Source organism: Chiloscyllium punctatum, chromosome 15 (assembly GCF_047496795.1).
Source record: "Chiloscyllium punctatum isolate Juve2018m chromosome 15, sChiPun1.3, whole genome shotgun sequence".
In the NCBI taxonomy this organism is placed as follows: domain Eukaryota; kingdom Metazoa; phylum Chordata; class Chondrichthyes; order Orectolobiformes; family Hemiscylliidae; genus Chiloscyllium; species Chiloscyllium punctatum.
The window spans coordinates 17530854-17549174 of NC_092753.1; the positions used below are offsets into that span (position 1 = coordinate 17530854).

Genomic DNA, 18321 nt, shown 5'->3' on the forward strand with positions numbered 1-18321 from the left:
CACACACATTGATATATTCACACATACTGACTCACACATACACGTACAGATAGGCAAATGTACAAAAGAGGAACATACACTGAGTCAGACTCACATTTACACACATTGCAAGCACAAACTGACACTCATATACAAATATACACCCAAATCACAATCCTGTCATTTAGGCAGCATTTGTAAGTAGAGGGGAGGTAGTATTTTTGAGTAATTGTCAAGAAGTGATCATCAGACATGGAAAGGAAAATTATACCATTTGTACAATGGGCTCCACCACCTCTCCCTCAATGGTGACCTAACCCTCCAGGGATGATGGTCTTTATACCCTCTCTCAGGCACCTTACTGTTCAAGTTACTTAGGTTCAAGTTATTCTTGGTCGATAAAAGTGTGGTGTCTACTGTCAATTGAATTGTAAATGTGAATATGGGTTTAAGTTGGAATTGCAGGAAGATTTAAGCAGCAATCCTAAAAGTGATCAAAATGTAAAATTTCCTCGCACCCCAATGTTAGTTGGTTGATGAGGTGAGGGGCCCTTCCATTTCACTGAGCATTGACTGTCAGCTGGGGATGGTGGTGTGACTCACCGCCCTGTCCATATCTTCAAACGCTTCTCTGACCTCCTCAAGGTTGCAGTTTTCCTCAAAGCACTCTCGCTCCAGGTTGCCAGGCCTCAGCTCTTCCAGCAGGAAGTTGGCCCGTTTCTGTCTGCCCATGAGCAGGGCTCGGGCGGATCGGCTGGGGAGGAAGACTGAGAGGGAGCTTTAAGTTACCACTGACAGCCAGCATCAGGATCAACAAATTAACAAATTGAAAAGCGGCCGCATTGTAAACAGGCTGCGCGCTCCCTGCGGAACAAACCTTGTTGATAGGCTTCAGTGGGAAACAGTGACAAAAGGACAAGTCCCAGAATCCAAGCCATTGTGAATCAAATGTCTGTGTAAATCCAGTGGCCTCGGTCTCTCTCCCAAAGTTGGACGATATGCAGCAAGGCTTAAAGTCCAATCTCTGATCATACTGGAACTTGTTTGTTTGTGTGGTCAGTCATTTGGTCCAGTTGATACGTGCGGAGCGCACAATCGCCTCTTTAGTTTGTGTAATTTTTGGAAAAAGAACAGTAAGCCAGGCACGATCAAGAAATGGGGAATTGTCACTTTGGGGAAATTCCCCTCCCCAAGATCCACAAATTCTTCAGAATTCCAATCATAAGTACCTCAGAGCAGGCTGAACTGTTCCCTGACTTCTAAGCTGAACACATTTTCAGCAAATCTGTCCGAAAATGTGACCGAAGAATTTCTTTTTCCATTTCTGGGATATGCAGGTCACAATCTCGGCTCAGGATTTCACAACCCTCCCGAATTCACAAAATCCAAGATTTGTTCCGGTGGACGAGGAGGCCATTCGACCCATCAGGTCCACACCACCTCATCAAAAGAACATCATTGCCAAGTGCCCATCTCCTGCCATGGATGCTGTCTTTATCCAAATAATCATCCAGTGCCCTCTTGAATGTCTCAATCGAACCTGCTTCCGTGTCCTAGCCCCCTACCACACACACACCAGGCCTTGTTACCAGACCTTGCCCACCATTACAAACTAACCCTAAGACATAGGAGTGGAAGTAAGGCCATTCGGCCCATCGAGTCCACTCCACCATTTAATCATGGCTGATGGGCATTTCAATACCGCTTCCCCACATTCTCCCTGTAGCCCTTAATTCCTTGTGACATCAAGAATTTATCAATCTCTGCCTTGACGACATTTAACATCCCAGCCTCCATTACACTCCGTGGCAATGAATTCCACAGGCCCACCACACTCTGGATGAAGAAATGTCTCCCCATTTCCATTCTAAATTGACCCCCCTCTAATTCTAAGACCACCCCCATGGGTCCTAGTCTCCTCACCTAATGGAAGCAACTTCCCACGTCCACCCTTTCTAAGCCATGCATTATCTTGTAAGTTTCTATTAGATCTCCCCATAACCTTCTAAAGTCTAATAAATAAAATCCCAGTTCATCGTATGTTAGGCCTACCATTCCATGGACACGTTCCAGTGCCAGTATGTCCTTTCTGAGGTGTGGGGCCCAAAATTGAACACAGTATACTAAATGGGGCCTAACCAGAGCTTTATAAAGTCTCAGAAGCACATCGCTGCTTTTATATTTCAACCTACTGTTAGTCACTAATAATCTCTATTAATAGCTAATCACTGTCCTAGCCAGATGGTATCCTCTCCTTTATCTGTCCAACTGTTCTCTCTCTATGGGCACGATCCCTACCCACTGTTTACTCCTAATCCATCCCCCCCTATTCTATCTTCTGAAATAAACTGACATTTTCCAAGCGACCATCAGTTCTGAAGAAGGGTCACTGGGCTCGAAGCGTTAAGAACATAGAACATAGAACATAGAACAATACAGCACAGAACAGGCCCTTCGGCCCACGATGTTGTGCCGAACTTCTAACCTAGATTAAGCACCCATCCATGTACCTATCCAAATGCCGCTTAAAGGTCGCCAATGATTCTGACTCTACCACTCCCACGGGCAGCGCATTCCATGCCCCCACCACTCTCTGGGTAAAGAACCCACCCCTGACATCTCCCCTGTACCTTCCACCCTTCACCTTTAATTTATGTCCCCTTGTAACACTGTGTTGTACCCGGGGAAAAAGTTTCTGACTGTCTACTCTATCTATTCCTCTGATCATCTTATAAACCTCTATCAAGTCACCCCTCATCCTTCACCCGTTCCAATGAGAAAAGGCCGAGAACTCTCAACCTATCCTCGTACGACCTACTCTCCATTCCAGGCAACATCCTGGTAAATCTTCTCTGCACCCTCTCCAAAGCTTCCACATCTTTCCTAAAGTGAGGCGACCAGAACTGCACACAGTACTCCAACTGTGGCCTAACCAAAGTCCTGTACAGCTGCAACATCACTTCACGACTCTTGAATTCAATCCCTCCGCTAATGAACGATAATACTCCATAGGCCTTCTTACAAACTCTATCCACCTGAGTGGCAACCTTCAAAGATCTATGGACATAGACCCCAAGATCCCTCTGTTCCTCCACCTGACTAAGAACCCTACCATTAACCCTGTATTCCACATTCTTATTTGTTCTTCCAAAATGGACAACCTCACACTTGGCAGGGTTGAACTCCATCTGCCACTCCTCAGCCCAGCTCTGCATCATATCTAAGTCCCTCTGCATCCGACAACAGCCCTCCTCACTGTCCACAACTCCACCTATCTTCGTATCATCTGCAAATTTACTGACCCACCCTTCGACTCCCTCATCTAAGTCATTAATAAAAAATTACAAACAGCAGAGGACCCAGAACTGATCCCTGTGGAACTCCACTTGTAACTGGGCTCCAGGCTGAATATTTACCATCTACCACCACTCTCTGCCTTCGACCGGTTAGCCAGTTTTCTATCCAATTGGCCAAATTTCCCTCTATCCCATGCCTCCTGACTTTCCGCATAAGCCTACAATGGGGAACCTTATCAAATGCCTTACTAAAATCCATGTACACTACATCCACTGCTCTACCCTCATCCACATGCTTGGTCACCTCCTCGAAGAATTCAATAAGACTTGTAAGGCAAGACCTACCCTTCACAAATCCGTGCTGGCTGTCCCTAATCAAGCAGTGTCTTTCCAGATACTCGTAAATCCTATCCCTCAGTACCCTTTCCATTACTTTGCCTACCACAGAAGTAAGACTAACTGGCCTGTAATTCCCGGGGTTATCCCTATTCCCTTTTTTGAACAGACTTTGATTTCTTTCCACGGATGCTGCCAGACCTGCTGAGCTTTTCCAGCAACTTCTGCTTTTGTTGCAATGCTGTTGTCCCTTTATGCCCAAGGCAGAGTACAGCCCCTGAACCAGAGTCTCTTCTACTCTGACTGCTTTTCTTCCCGTGTTTCTCCTTTCTTGGTTTCAGGTTTTGGCTCATTTTTTTTCTCTTGACTTACCTTTGGAAGGAGGCTGGGTTTTGTAGGCAGCAGCAGCTGAGGGGCCCAGCGCAGGGAGTTGAGGAGGTTTGAGTGCCCTGGCAGAACTCCAGTGATCGGTAACACCGTGGAAGCGGCTAGGGGTCTGGAGCTGCATCCGGGTGGGACTCGAGCAGATTGTGGCGAAGTGGCTAGTGAGTCCGGATGGTGATCAGCAATGTGACATCAGCACAGAGGTGAAGGAGATTGAGCCCCAGTGCGGGGACGAAGAGATCGAGCCCAGAGCTGGGGACAGTTCAAGGCCATTGTAGGGGAGAGGTTGAACCTGGAGAGGGGCAGAGATCATGCCCAGTGTGGAGAGCGCGATCAAGCACAGACCAGAGAGAGAGAGATTGAGCCCAGTGTGGGGGAGAGATTTAGCCCGGTGCAGGGGGAGAGAGATTGAGACTGGTGTGGGGGCAGAGACATTGAGACCGGTGTAGGAGGAGAGATTGAGCCCAGTGTTGGGGGAGAGATTGAGCCCAGTGCAGGGGGAGAGATTGAGACTGGCGTGGGGGGAAGATTTAGCCCAGTGTGGGGGAGACAGAGATTGAGCCCAGTGTGGGGGGGGGGGGGGGGGGGGAGGGGGAGGAAGATATCGAGCACAGTGCAGGGGGAGAGATTGAGGAAAGTGCGGGGGGAGAGATTGGCACCAGTGTGGAGGGAGAGATTGAGCCAGGTGTGTGGGAGAGATTGAGCCCAGTGTGGGGGGAGAGATTGAGACCATTGCGGTGGGAGAGAGATTGAGCCCAGTGTGGGGGAGCGAGATTGAGTCCAGTGTGGGGGAGAGATTGAGCCAGGAGTCGGGGGAGAGATGGAGCCCAGTGTCGGGGGCAGAGATTGAGACAATTGCGGGGGGAGAGATTGAGCCCAGTGTGGGGAGAGATTGAGCCCAGTGCGCGGGGAGAGATTGACAGCAGTGTGGAGGGAGAGATTGAGCCAGATGTGGGGGAGAGATTGAGCCCAGTGTGGGGGGAGAGATAGAGCTCAGTGTGGGGGGGAGAGATTGAGCCCAGTGTTGGGGGAGAGATTGAGCACAGTGTGGGGGGAGAGATTGAGTCCAGTGCAGGGAGAGAGATTGACACCAGTGTGGAGGGAGAGATAGAGCTCAGTGTTGCGGGGAGAAATTGAGCCCAGTGTGGGGGGAGAGATTGAGTCCAGTGTGGGGAGAGAGATTGAGCCCAGTGTGGGGGGAGAGATTGAGCACACTGCAGGGGGAGAGATTAAGCGCAGTGCTGGGGGAGAGAGGTTGAGACCAGTGTGGGGAGAGAGATTGAGTCCAGTGTGGAGGGAGGGAGAGATTGAGCCCAGTGTGGGGTGTGTGATTGAGCCCAGTGCAGGGGTAGAGATTAAGCCCAGTGTTGGGCGGGAGATTGAGCCCATGCGGGGGGAGATATTGAGCCCATTGTGGGGTAGACATTGAGCACAGTGTGGGGAAAGCTTAAGCCCAGTGTGGGGGGAAAGTTTGAGCCCAGTGCAGGAGGTGAGATTGAGCCCAGTTCAGGGAGAGAGATTGAGTCCAGTGCAGGGGGAGAGATTGAGTCCAGTGTGGGGAGAGAATGAGCCCAGTGTGCGGGGAGAGATTCTGTCCAGTGTGGGAAGTGATTGAGCCCAGTGTGGGGTAGAGATTGTGCCCAGTGTGCGGGAGAGATTGAGCCCAGTGCATGGGGAGAGATTGAGTCCAGTGTGGGGAAAGAGATTGAGTCCAGTGTCGGGGGAGAGATTGAGCCCAGTTTGGGGTGAGAGATTGAGCCTAGTGTGTGGGGAGAGAATGAGGCCAGTGAGGGGTGAGAGATTGAGTCCAGTGCACAAGGAGAGATTGAGCCCAGTGCAGGACGTGTGATTGAGCCCAGTTCAGGGGGAGAGATTGAGCCCACTGTGGGTGGAGAGATTGAGACCAGTGCATGGGGAGAGATTGAGCACAGTGTGGGGGAGAGAGATTGAGCCCAGTGCACGGGGAGAGATTGAGCCCAGTTTGGGGGAGAGATTGAGCCCAGTGTGGGGAAAGAGATTGAGTCCAGTGTCGGGGGAGAGATTGAGACCAGTGCAGGGGGAGAGATTGAGTCCAGTGTGGGGAGAGAGATTGAGCCCAGTGCAGGGGGAGAGATTGAGTCCAGTGTCGGGGAAGAGATTGAGCCCACTGCAGGGGGAGAGATTGAGTCCAGTGTCAGGGGAGAGATTGAGCCTAATGTGGGGGAGGGATTGTGCCCAGTGTGGGGAGAGATTGAGCCCAGTGTGAGGGAGAGATTGTGCCCAGTGTGGCGGAGAGATTGAGCACAGTGCAGGGGGACAGATTAAGCCCAGTGTTGGGGGGAGAGATTAAACCCAGTGCGGGGAAAGAGATTGAGCCCAGTGTGGGGAAAGAGATTGAGCCCAGTGTGGGGGGAGAGATTGCACCCAGTGTGGGGGAGAGATTGTGCCCAGTGTGGGGGAGAGATTGTGCCCAGTGTGGGGGAGAGATTGAGCCAAGTGCAGGGGGAGATATTGAGCCCAGTGTTGGGGGAGAGATTGAGCCCAGTGTGAGGGAGCGATTGACCCCAGTGTGGGGGGACAAATTGAGATCAGTGTCAGGGGAGAGATTGAGTACAGTTTGGACAGATATTGAGCCCAGTGCATGGGGAGAGATTGAGCCCAGTGCAGGGGGAGAGAATGAGTCCAGTGTCGGGGGAGAGATTAAACCCAGTGTGGGGGAGAGATTGTGCCCAGTGTGGAGGAGAGATTGAGCACAGTGCAGGGGGACAGATTAAGCCCAGTGTTGGGGGGAGAGATTAAACCCAGTGTGGGGAGAGTTTGAGACCAGTTTAGGGGAGAGATTGAGCACAGCGTAGGGGGGTGAGATTGAGCCTGGTGTGAGGGAGAGATTGAGCCGAGTGCAGGGGGAGAGATTGAGTCTAGTGTGGGGGGGGGAGAGATTGATACAAGTGTTGGGGGAGAGATTGAGCCCAGTGTGGGGAGAGATTGAGCCAAGTGCGGGGGAGGGATTGAGCCCAGTGTGGGGGAGAGATTGAGCCAAGTGCGGGGGAGGGAGAGATTGAGCCCTGTGTGGGGTGTGTGATTGAGTCCAGTGCAGGGGTAGAGATTAAGCCCAGTGTGGGGCGAGAGATTGAGCCCGTGCAGGGAGAGAGATTGAGCCCAGTGTGGGGGAGAGAGATTGAGCCCAGTGTGGGGCGAGAGAATGAGCCCGTGCAGGGAGAGAGAATGAGCCCATTGTGGGGTAGAGATTGAGCCCAGTGCAGGGGGAGAGATTGAGTCCAGTGCAGGGGGAGAGATTGAGTCCAGTGTGGGGAGAGAATGAGCCCAGTGCAGGGGGAGAGATTGAGTCCAGTGTGGGGAGAGATTGACCCCAGTGTGGGGGGAGGGATTGATACCAGTGTCAGGGGAGAGATGGAGTCTAGTTTGGAGACACATTGAACCCAGTGTGGGGAGAGATTAAGCCCAATGTAGGGGGAGAGATTGAGCCCAGTGAAGGGGGTGAGATTGAGCCCAGCATGCGGCAGAGATTGAGCCCAGTGCAGGGGGAGAGATTGAGTCCAGTGCAGGGGGAGAGATTGAGTCCAGTGTGGGGAGAGAATGAGCCCAGTGTGGGGGGAGAGATTCTGACCAGTGTGGGAAAAGATTGAGCCCAGTGTTGGGTAGAGATTGTGCCCAGTGTGGGGGGAGATATTAAGCCCAGTGTGGGGGCGCAAATGAGCCCAGTGTGGGGAGAGAATGAGCCCAGTGTGGGGAGAGAGATTTGATCCCAATGTCGGGGAGAGAGATTGAGCACAGTGTTGGGGGAAAGATTTAGCGTAGCGCAGGGGGAGAGATTGAGCCTAGTGTGGGGGTCAGATTGAGCCCAATGTTGGGGGAGAGATTGAGCCCAGTGCAGGGGGAGAGATCAAGCCCAGTGTGGGGGGAGAGATTGAGCCCAGTGTGGGGGGTGAGATAGAGATTGAGCACAGTGCGGTGGGGGGGAGAGATTGACCCCAGTGTGGGGGGAGTGATTGATACCAGTGTCAGGGGAGAGATGGAGTCCAGTTTGGAGACACATTGAACCCAGTGTGGGGAGAGATTAAGCCCAATGTAGGGGGAGAGATTGAGCCCAGTGTTGGGGGAGAGATTGAGCCCAGTGCAGGGGGAGAGATTGAGCCCAGTGTTGGGGGAGAGATTGAGCCCAGTGCAGGGGGTGAGATTGAGCCCAGCGTGGGGGAGAGATTGAGCCCAGTGCAGGGGGAGAGATTGAGTCCAGTGCGGGGAGAGAATGAGCCCAGTGTGGGGGGAGAGCTTCTGTCCAGTGTGGGAAAAGATTGAGCCCAGTGTTGGGTAGAGATTGTGCCCAGTGTGGGGGGAGATATTAAACCCAGTGTGGGGGTGCAAATGAGCCCAGTGTGGGGAGAGAGATTTAATCCCAATGTCGGGGAGAGAGATTGAGCACAGTGTTGGGGGAAAGATTTAGCGTAGCGCAGGGGGAGAGATTGAGCCCAGTGTTTGGGGAGAGATTGAGTCCAGTGTTGGGGGAGAGATTGAGTCCAGTGCAGGGGGAGAGATTGAGTCCAGTGTGGAGAGAGGATGAGCCCAGTGTGGGGGGAGAGATTCAGTCCAGTGTGGGAAGAGATTGAGTCCAGTGTGGGGTAGAGATTGTGCCCAGTGTGGGGGTAGATATTAAGCCCAGTGTGGGGGTGCAATTGAGCCCAGTGTTGGGGGAGAGATTGAGCACAGTGTTGGGGGAAAGATTTAGCGTAGCACAGGGGGAGAGATTGAGACCAGTGTGGGGGGAGAGATTGAGTCAAGTGCACGCAGAGAAATTGAGCCCAGTGCAGGGGGAGAGATTAAGACCAGTGCTAGGGGAGAGATTGAGTCCAGTGTGGGGGAGAGATTGAGCCCAGTGTGCGGGGAGAGAATGAGCCCAGCGTCGGGGGAGAGATTGAGTCAAGTGCACTCAGAGAAATTGAGCCCAGTGCAGGGGGAATGATTGAGACCAGTGCTAGGGGAGAGATTGAGTCCAGTGCATGGGGACAGATTGTGCCCAGTGTGGGTGGAGAGGTTGAGCCACTTTCAGGGGGGGAGATTGAGCCCAGTGCAGGGGGAATGATTGAGCCCAGTGTGGGGATAGATTGAGCCCAGTGCAGAGGGAGAGGTCAAGCCCAGTGTTGGGGAGAGATTGAGCCCAGTGTGGGGGGTGAGATAGAGATTGAGCACAGTGCGGTGGGGGGGGGGGGGGAGATTGACCCCAGTGTGGGGGGAGGGATTGATACCAGTATCAGGGGAGAGATGGAGTCCAGTTTGGAGACACATTGAACCCAGTGTGGGGAGAGATTAAGCCCAATTTAGGGGGAGAGATTGAGCCCAGTGAAGGGGGTGAGATTGAGCCCAGCGTGTGGGAGAGATTGAGCCCAGTGTGGGGGGAGAGATTGAGACCATTGCGGTGGGAGAGAGATTGAGCCCAGTGTGAGGGAGCGAGATTGAGCCCAGTGTGGGGGAGCGAGATTGAGTCCAGTGTGGGGGAGAGGTTGAGCCAGGAGTCGGGGGAGAGATGGAGCCCAGTGTCGGGGGCAGAGATTGAGACAATTGCGGGGGGAGAGATTGAGCCCAGTGTGGGGAGAGATTGAGCCCAGTGCGCGGGGAGAGATTGACAGCAGTGTGGAGGGAGAGATTGAGCCAGATGTGGGGGAGAGATTGAGCCCAGTGTGGGGGGAAAGATAGAGCTCAGTGTGGGGGGGAGAGATTGAGCCCAGTGTTGGGGGAGAGATTGAGCACAGTGTGGGTGGAGAGATTGAGCACAGTGCAGAGAGAGAGATTGACACCAGTGTGGAGGGAGAGATAGAGCTCAGTGTTGGGGGGAGAAATTGAGCCCAGTGTGGGGGGAGAAATTGAGCCCAGTGTGGGGGGAGAGATTGAGTCCAGTGTGGGGAGAGAGATTGAGCCCAGTGTGGGGGGAGAGATTGAGCACACTGCAGGGGGAGAGATTAAGCGCAGTGCTGGGGGAGAGAGGTTGAGACCAGTGTGGGGAGGGAGATTGAGTCCAGTGTGGAGGGAGGGAGAGATTGAGCCCAGTGTGGGGTGTGTGATTGAGCCCAGTGTGGGGTGTGTGATTGAGCCCAGTGCAGGGGCAGAGATTAAGCCCAGTGTTGGGCGGGAGATTGAGCCCATGCGGGGGGAGATATTGAGCCCATTGTGGGGTAGAGATTGAGCACAGTGTGGGGAAAGCTTAAACCCAGTGTGGGGGAAAGGTTTGAGCCCAGTGCAGGAGGTGAGATTGAGCCCAGTTCAGGGAGAGAGATTGAGTCCAGTGCAGGGGGAGAGATTGAGTCCAGTGTGGGGAGAGAATGAGCCCAGTGTGGGGGAAGAGATTCTGTCCAGTGTGGGAAAAGATTGAGCCCAGTGTTGGGTAGAGATTGTGCCCAGTGTGGGGGGAGATATTAAGCCTAGTGTGGGGGCGCAAATGAGCCCAGTGTGGGGAGAGAGATTTAATCCCAATGTCGGGGAGAGAGATTGAGCACAGTGTTGGGGGAAAGATTTAGCGTAGCGCAGGGGGTGAGATTGAGCCCAGTGTTGGGGGAGAGATTGAGTCCAGTGCAGGGGGAGAGATTGAGTCCAGTGTGGAGAGAGAATGAGCCCAGTGTGGGGGGAGAGATTCAGTCCAGTGTGGGAAGAGATTGAGTCCAGTGTGGGGTAGACATTGTGCCCAGTGTGGGGGGAGATATTAAGCCCAGTGTGGGGGAGCAATTGAGCCCAGTGTGGGGAGAGAGATTGAGCACAGTGTTGGGGGAAAGATTTAGCGTAGCACAGGGGGAGAGATTGAGACCAGTGCTAGGGGAGAGATTGAGTCCAGTGCACAGCGAGAGATTGAGCCAGTGCATGGGGAGAGATTGAGTCCATTTTGTGGAGAGATTGAGCACAGTGTGTGGGGAGAGAGATTGAGCCCAGTGTGGGGGAGAGAGATTGAGCCCATTGTGGGGTAGAGATTGAGCACAGTGTGGGGAAAGCTTAAACCCAGTGTGGGGGAAAGGTTTGAGCCCAGTGCAGGAGGTGAGATTGAGTCCAGTGCAGGGGGAGAGATTGAGTCCAGTGTGGGGAGAGAATGAGCCCAGTGTGGGGGAAGAGATTCTGTCCAGTGTGGGAAAAGATTGAGCCCAGTGTTGGGTAGAGATTGTGCCCAGTGTGGGGGGAGATATTAAGCCTAGTGTGGGGGCGCAAATGAGCCCAGTGTGGGGAGAGAGATTTAATGCCAATGTCGGGGAGAGAGATTGAGCACAGTGTTGGGGGAAAGATTTAGCGTAGCGCAGGGGGTGAGATTGAGCCCAGTGTTGGGGGAGAGATTGAGTCCAGTGCAGGGGGAGAGATTGAGTCCAGTGTGGAGAGAGAATGAGCCCAGTGTGGGGGGAGAGATTCAGTCCAGTGTGGGAAGAGATTGAGTCCAGTGTGGGGTAGACATTGTGCCCAGTGTGGGGGGAGATATTAAGCCCAGTGTGGGGGTGCAATTGAGCCCAGTGTGGGGAGAGAGATTGAGCACAGTGTTGGGGGAAAGATTTAGCGTAGCACAGGGGGAGAGATTGAGACCAGTGCTAGGGGAGAGATTGAGTCCAGTGCACAGCGAGAGATTGAGCCAGTGCATGGGGAGAGATTGAGTCCATTTTGTGGAGAGATTGAGCACAGTGTGTGGGGAGAGAGATTGAGCCCAGTGTGGGGGAGAGAGATTGAGCCCAGTGTGGGGGGAGAGATTGAGTCCAGTGTGGGGGGAGGGAGAGATTGAGCCCTGTGTGGGGTGTGTGATTGAGTCCAGTGCAGTGGTAGAGATTAAGCCCAGTGTGGGGCGAGAGATTGAGCCCGTGCAGGGAGAGAGATTGAGCCCAGTGTGGGGGAGAGCTTAAGCCCAGTGTGGGGGGAGAGTTTGAGCCCAGTGCAGGAGGTGAAATTGAGCCGAGTTCAGGGAGAGAGATTGAGTCCAGTGCAAGGGGAGAGATTGAGCCCAGTGTGGGTGGAGAGATTGAGCCACTTTCAGGGGGGGAGATTGAGCCGTCTGGGTGGAGAGATTGAGTCCAGTGCTGGGGGAGAGATTGAGCCCAGTGCTGGGGGAGAGATTGAGCCCAGTATGGGAGGAGAGATTGAGCCCAGTGTGGGGGGTGAGATAGAGATTGAGCACCGTGCGGTGGGGGGGGAGAGATTGACCCCAGTGTGGGGGGTGAGATTGATACCAGTGTCAGGGGGAGAGATTGAGTCCAGTGTCGGGGGGGAGAGATTGATACAAGTGTTGGGGGAGAGATTGAGCCCAGTGTGGGGAGAGATTGAGCCAAGTGCGGGGGAGGGATTGAGCCCAGTGTGGGGGAGAGATTGAGCCAAGTGCGGGGGAGGGAGAGATTGAGCCCTGTGTGGGGTGTGTGATTGAGTCCAGTGCAGGGGTAGAGATTAAGCCCAGTGTGGGGGAGAGAGATTGAGCCCAGTGTGGGGGGAGAGACTGAGTCCAGTGTGGGGGGAGGGAGAGATTGAGCCCTGTGTGGGGTGTGTGATTGAGACCAGTGCAGGGGTAGAGATTAAGCCCAGTGTGGGGGAGAGAGATTGAGCCCAGTGTGGGGGGAGAGACTGAGTCCAGTGTGGGGGGAGGGAGAGATTGAGCCCTGTGTGGGGTGTGTGATTGAGACCAGTGCAGGGGGAGAGATTAAGCCCAGTGTGGGGCGAGAGATTGAGCCCATGCAGGGAGAGAGATTGAGCCCAGTGTGGGGGAGAGCTTAAGCCCAGTGTGGGGGGAGAGTTTGAGCCCAGTGCCGGAGGTGAAATTGTGCTGAGTTCAGGGAGAGAGATTGAGTCCAGTGCAAGGGGGGAGATTGAGTCCAGTGTGGGGAGAGAGATTGAGCCCAGTGTGGGGGGAGAGATTGAGCACACTGCAGGGGGAGAGATTAAGCGCAGTGCTGGCGGAGAGAGGTTGAGACCAGTGTGGGGAGGGAGATTGAGTCCAGTGTGGAGGGAGGGAGAGATTGAGCCCAGTGTGGGGTGTGTGATTGAGCCCAGTGTGGGGTGTGTGATTGAGCCCAGTGCAGGGGCAGAGATTAAGCCCAGTGTTGGGCGGGAGATTGAGCCCATGCGGGGGGAGATATTGAGCCCATTGTGGGGTAGAGATTGAGCACAGTGTGGGGAAAGCTTAAACCCAGTGTGGGGGAAAGGTTTGAGCCCAGTGCAGGAGGTGAGATTGAGCCCAGTTCAGGGAGAGAGATTGAGTCCAGTGCAGGGGGAGAGATTGAGTCCAGTGTGGGGAGAGAATGAGCCCAGTGTGGGGGAAGAGATTCTGTCCAGTGTGGGAAAAGATTGAGCCCAGTGTTGGGTAGAGATTGTGCCCAGTGTGGGGGGAGATATTAAGCCTAGTGTGGGGGCGCAAATGAGCCCAGTGTGGGGAGAGAGATTTAATGCCAATGTCGGGGAGAGAGATTGAGCACAGTGTTGGGGGAAAGATTTAGCGTAGCGCAGGGGGTGAGATTGAGCCCAGTGTTGGGGGAGAGATTGAGTCCAGTGCAGGGGGAGAGATTGAGTCCAGTGTGGAGAGAGAATGAGCCCAGTGTGGGGGGAGAGATTCAGTCCAGTGTGGGAAGAGATTGAGTCCAGTGTGGGGTAGACATTGTGCCCAGTGTGGGGGGAGATATTAAGCCCAGTGTGGGGGTGCAATTGAGCCCAGTGTGGGGAGAGAGATTGAGCACAGTGTTGGGGGAAAGATTTAGCGTAGCACAGGGGGAGAGATTGAGACCAGTGCTAGGGGAGAGATTGAGTCCAGTGCACAGCGAGAGATTGAGCCAGTGCATGGGGAGAGATTGAGTCCATTTTGTGGAGAGATTGAGCACAGTGTGTGGGGAGAGAGATTGAGCCCAGTGTGGGGGAGAGAGATTGAGCCCATTGTGGGGTAGAGATTGAGCACAGTGTGGGGAAAGCTTAAACCCAGTGTGGGGGAAAGGTTTGAGCCCAGTGCAGGAGGTGAGATTGAGTCCAGTGCAGGGGGAGAGATTGAGTCCAGTGTGGGGAGAGAATGAGCCCAGTGTGGGGGAAGAGATTCTGTCCAGTGTGGGAAAAGATTGAGCCCAGTGTTGGGTAGAGATTGTGCCCAGTGTGGGGGGAGATATTAAGCCTAGTGTGGGGGCGCAAATGAGCCCAGTGTGGGGAGAGAGATTTAATGCCAATGTCGGGGAGAGAGATTGAGCACAGTGTTGGGGGAAAGATTTAGCGTAGCGCAGGGGGTGAGATTGAGCCCAGTGTTGGGGGAGAGATTGAGTCCAGTGCAGGGGGAGAGATTGAGTCCAGTGTGGAGAGAGAATGAGCCCAGTGTGGGGGGAGAGATTCAGTCCAGTGTGGGAAGAGATTGAGTCCAGTGTGGGGTAGACATTGTGCCCAGTGTGGGGGGAGATATTAAGCCCAGTGTGGGGGTGCAATTGAGCCCAGTGTGGGGAGAGAGATTGAGCACAGTGTTGGGGGAAAGATTTAGCGTAGCACAGGGGGAGAGATTGAGACCAGTGCTAGGGGAGAGATTGAGTCCAGTGCACAGCGAGAGATTGAGCCAGTGCATGGGGAGAGATTGAGTCCATTTTGTGGAGAGATTGAGCACAGTGTGTGGGGAGAGAGATTGAGCCCAGTGTGGGGGAGAGAGATTGAGCCCAGTGTGGGGGGAGAGATTGAGTCCAGTGTGGGGGGAGGGAGAGATTGAGCCCTGTGTGGGGTGTGTGATTGAGTCCAGTGCAGTGGTAGAGATTAAGCCCAGTGTGGGGCGAGAGATTGAGCCCGTGCAGGGAGAGAGATTGAGCCCAGTGTGGGGGAGAGCTTAAGCCCAGTGTGGGGGGAGAGTTTGAGCCCAGTGCAGGAGGTGAAATTGAGCCGAGTTCAGGGAGAGAGATTGAGTCCAGTGCAAGGGGAGAGATTGAGCCCAGTGTGGGTGGAGAGATTGAGCCACTTTCAGGGGGGGAGATTGAGCCGTCTGGGTGGAGAGATTGAGTCCAGTGCTGGGGGAGAGATTGAGCCCAGTGCTGGGGGAGAGATTGAGCCCAGTATGGGAGGAGAGATTGAGCCCAGTGTGGGGGGTGAGATAGAGATTGAGCACCGTGCGGTGGGGGGGGAGAGATTGACCCCAGTGTGGGGGGTGAGATTGATACCAGTGTCAGGGGGAGAGATTGAGTCCAGTGTCGGGGGGGAGAGATTGATACAAGTGTTGGGGGAGAGATTGAGCCCAGTGTGGGGAGAGATTGAGCCAAGTGCGGGGGAGGGATTGAGCCCAGTGTGGGGGAGAGATTGAGCCAAGTGCGGGGGAGGGAGAGATTGAGCCCTGTGTGGGGTGTGTGATTGAGTCCAGTGCAGGGGTAGAGATTAAGCCCAGTGTGGGGGAGAGAGATTGAGCCCAGTGTGGGGGGAGAGACTGAGTCCAGTGTGGGGGGAGGGAGAGATTGAGCCCTGTGTGGGGTGTGTGATTGAGACCAGTGCAGGGGTAGAGATTAAGCCCAGTGTGGGGGAGAGAGATTGAGCCCAGTGTGGGGGGAGAGACTGAGTCCAGTGTGGGGGGAGGGAGAGATTGAGCCCTGTGTGGGGTGTGTGATTGAGACCAGTGCAGGGGGAGAGATTAAGCCCAGTGTGGGGCGAGAGATTGAGCCCATGCAGGGAGAGAGATTGAGCCCAGTGTGGGGGAGAGCTTAAGCCCAGTGTGGGGGGAGAGTTTGAGCCCAGTGCCGGAGGTGAAATTGTGCTGAGTTCAGGGAGAGAGATTGAGTCCAGTGCAAGGGGGGAGATTGAGTCCAGTGTGGGGAGAGAGATTGAGCCCAGTGTGGGGGGAGAGATTGAGCACACTGCAGGGGGAGAGATTAAGCGCAGTGCTGGGGGAGAGAGGTTGAGACCAGTGTGGGGAGGGAGATTGAGTCCAGTGTGGAGGGAGGGAGAGATTGAGCCCAGTGTGGGGTGTGTGATTGAGCCCAGTGTGGGGTGTGTGATTGAGCCCAGTGCAGGGGCAGAGATTAAGCCCAGTGTTGGGCGGGAGATTGAGCCCATGCGGGGGGAGATATTGAGCCCATTGTGGGGTAGAGATTGAGCACAGTGTGGGGAAAGCTTAAACCCAGTGTGGGGGAAAGGTTTGAGCCCAGTGCAGGAGGTGAGATTGAGCCCAGTTCAGGGAGAGAGATTGAGTCCAGTGCAGGGGGAGAGATTGAGTCCAGTGTGGGGGGAGAGATTAAGCCCAGTGTGGGGCGAGAGATTGAGCCCATGCAGGGAGAGAGATTGAGCCCAGTGTGGGGGAGAGCTTAAGCCCAGTGTGGGGGGAGAGTTTGAGCCCAGTGCCGGAGGTGAAATTGTGCTGAGTTCAGGGAGAGAGATTGAGTCCAGTGCAAGGGGGGAGATTGAGCCCAGTGTGGGTGGAGAGATTGAGCCACTTTCAGGGGGGGAGATTGAGCCAAGTCTGGGTGAGAGATTGAGCCCAGTGTGGGGGCGGGTTTGCGCACAGTGTGGGGATAGATTGAGCCCAGTGTGGGGGCGGGTTTGCGCACAGTGTGGGGATAGATTGAGCGCAGTGCAGGGGGAGAGATCAAGCCCAGTGTGGGAGGAGAGATTGAGCCCAGTGTGGGGGTGAGATTGATACAAGTGTTGGGGGAGAGATTGAGCCCAGTGTGGGGAGAGATTGAGCCAAGTGCGGGGGAGAGATCAAGCCCAGTGTGGGAGGAGAGATTGAGCCCAGTGTGGGGGGTGAGATAGAGATTGAGCACCGTGCGGTGGGGGGGGGGAGAGCTTGAGCCTAGTGTGGGGGTCAGATTGAGCCCATTGTTGGGGGAGAGATTGAGTCCAGTGCAGGGGGAGAGATTGAGCCCAGTGCACGGGGAGAAATTGTGCCCAGTGCAGGGTGAATGATTGAGGCCAGTGCTGGGGGAGAGATTGAGTCCAGTGCAGGGGGAGAGATTGAGTCCAGTGTGGGGAGAGAATGAGCCCAGTGTGGGGGGAGAGATTCTGTCCAGCGTGGGAAAAGATTGAGCCCTGTGTGGGATAGAGATTGTGCCCAGTGTGGGTGGAGATATTAAGCCCAGTGTGGGGGCACAAATGAGCCCAGTGTGGGGAGAGAGACTGAGCACAGTGTTGGGGGAATGATTTAGCGTAGTGCAGAGGGAGAGATTGAGCCCAGTGTGGGGTCAGATTGAGCCCAGTGTTGGAGAGATTGAGTCCAGTGCAGGGGGAGAGATTGAGTCTAGTATGGGGAGAGAATGAGCCCACTGTGGGATAGAGATTGTGCCAAGTGTGGGGGGAGATATTAAGCCCAGTGTGGGGGTGCAATTGAGCCCAGTGTGGGGAGAGAGATTGAGCACAGTGTTGGGGGAATGATTTAGTGCAGCACAGGGGGAGAGATTGAGACCAGTGTGGGGGGAGAGATTGAGCCAATTGTATGGGGAGAGATTGAGCCCAGTGTTGGGGGAGAGATTGAGAACAGTGTGAGGGAGGGATGAGCCAATTGTGTGGGGAGAGATTGAGCCCAGTGTTGGGGGAGAGATTGAGAACAGTGTGAGGGAGGGATTGAGCCAATTGTGTGGGGAGAGATTGAGCCGAGTGCAGGGGGAGAGATTGAGTCCAGTGTGGGGAGAGATTCAGCACAGTGTGGGGGGAGAGATTGAGTCCAGTAGAGGGGAAATGATTGAGACCAGTGCAGGGGGAATGATTGAGACCAGTGCTAGGGGAGAGATTGAGTCCAGTGTGGGGGAGAGATTGAGCCCAGTGTGCGGGGAGAGAATGAGCCCAGCTTCGGGGGAGAGATTGAGTCAAGTGCACTCAGAGAAATTGAGCCCAGTGCAGGGGGAATGATTGAGACCAGTACTAGGGGAGAGATTGAGTCCAGTGTGGGGGAGAGATTGAGCCCAGTGTGGGGGAGAGAGATTGAGCCCAGTGCAGGGCGTGTGATTGAGACCAGTGCAGGGGGAGAGATTGAGCCCACTGTGGGGGGAGAGATTGAGACCAGTGCATGGGGAGAGATTGAGCCCAGTGTGGGGGGAGAGATTGAGACCAGTGTTAGGGGAGAGATTGAGCCAGTGCATGGGGAGAGATTGAGTCCATTTTGTGGAGAGATTGAGCACAGTGTGTGGGGAGAGAGATTGAGCCCAGTGTGGGGGAGAGAGATTGAGCCCAGTGTGGGGGGAGAGACTGAGTCCAGTGTGGGGGGAGGGAGAGATTGAGCCCTGTGTGGGTTGTGTGATTGAGACCAGTGCAGGGGGAGAGATTGAGCCCAGTGTGGGGGGAGAGATTGAGCCCAGCGCGTGGGGGAGAGATTGAGCCCAGTGTGGGGGGAGAGATTGAGTCCAGTGCAGGGGGAGAGATTGAGCCCAGTGCAGGGCGTGTGATTGAGACCAGTGCA

At 54.6% G+C, this 18321-nt stretch overlaps 1 protein-coding gene across 3 annotated transcripts in view; it reads right to left on the minus strand.

The window, feature by feature from the left end:
• Positions 1-999, minus strand: part of LOC140486089 (coagulation factor X-like) — a 130410-nt gene extending 129411 nt beyond the window's left edge. For 2 of the 3 annotated variants that reach the window (XM_072584740.1, XM_072584738.1), the window contains exons 1-2: positions 857-999; positions 583-746 (exon numbers count right to left, since the gene is read on the minus strand). In XM_072584740.1, coding sequence (XP_072440841.1) covers positions 583-746; positions 857-917 — 225 coding nt within the window. In that variant the 5' untranslated portion in view covers positions 918-999. The remainder of the gene's footprint in view (positions 1-582; positions 747-856) is intronic. The other variant, XM_072584741.1, reaches the window with a different exon arrangement.
• Positions 1000-18321: the final 17322 nt, after the last annotated feature.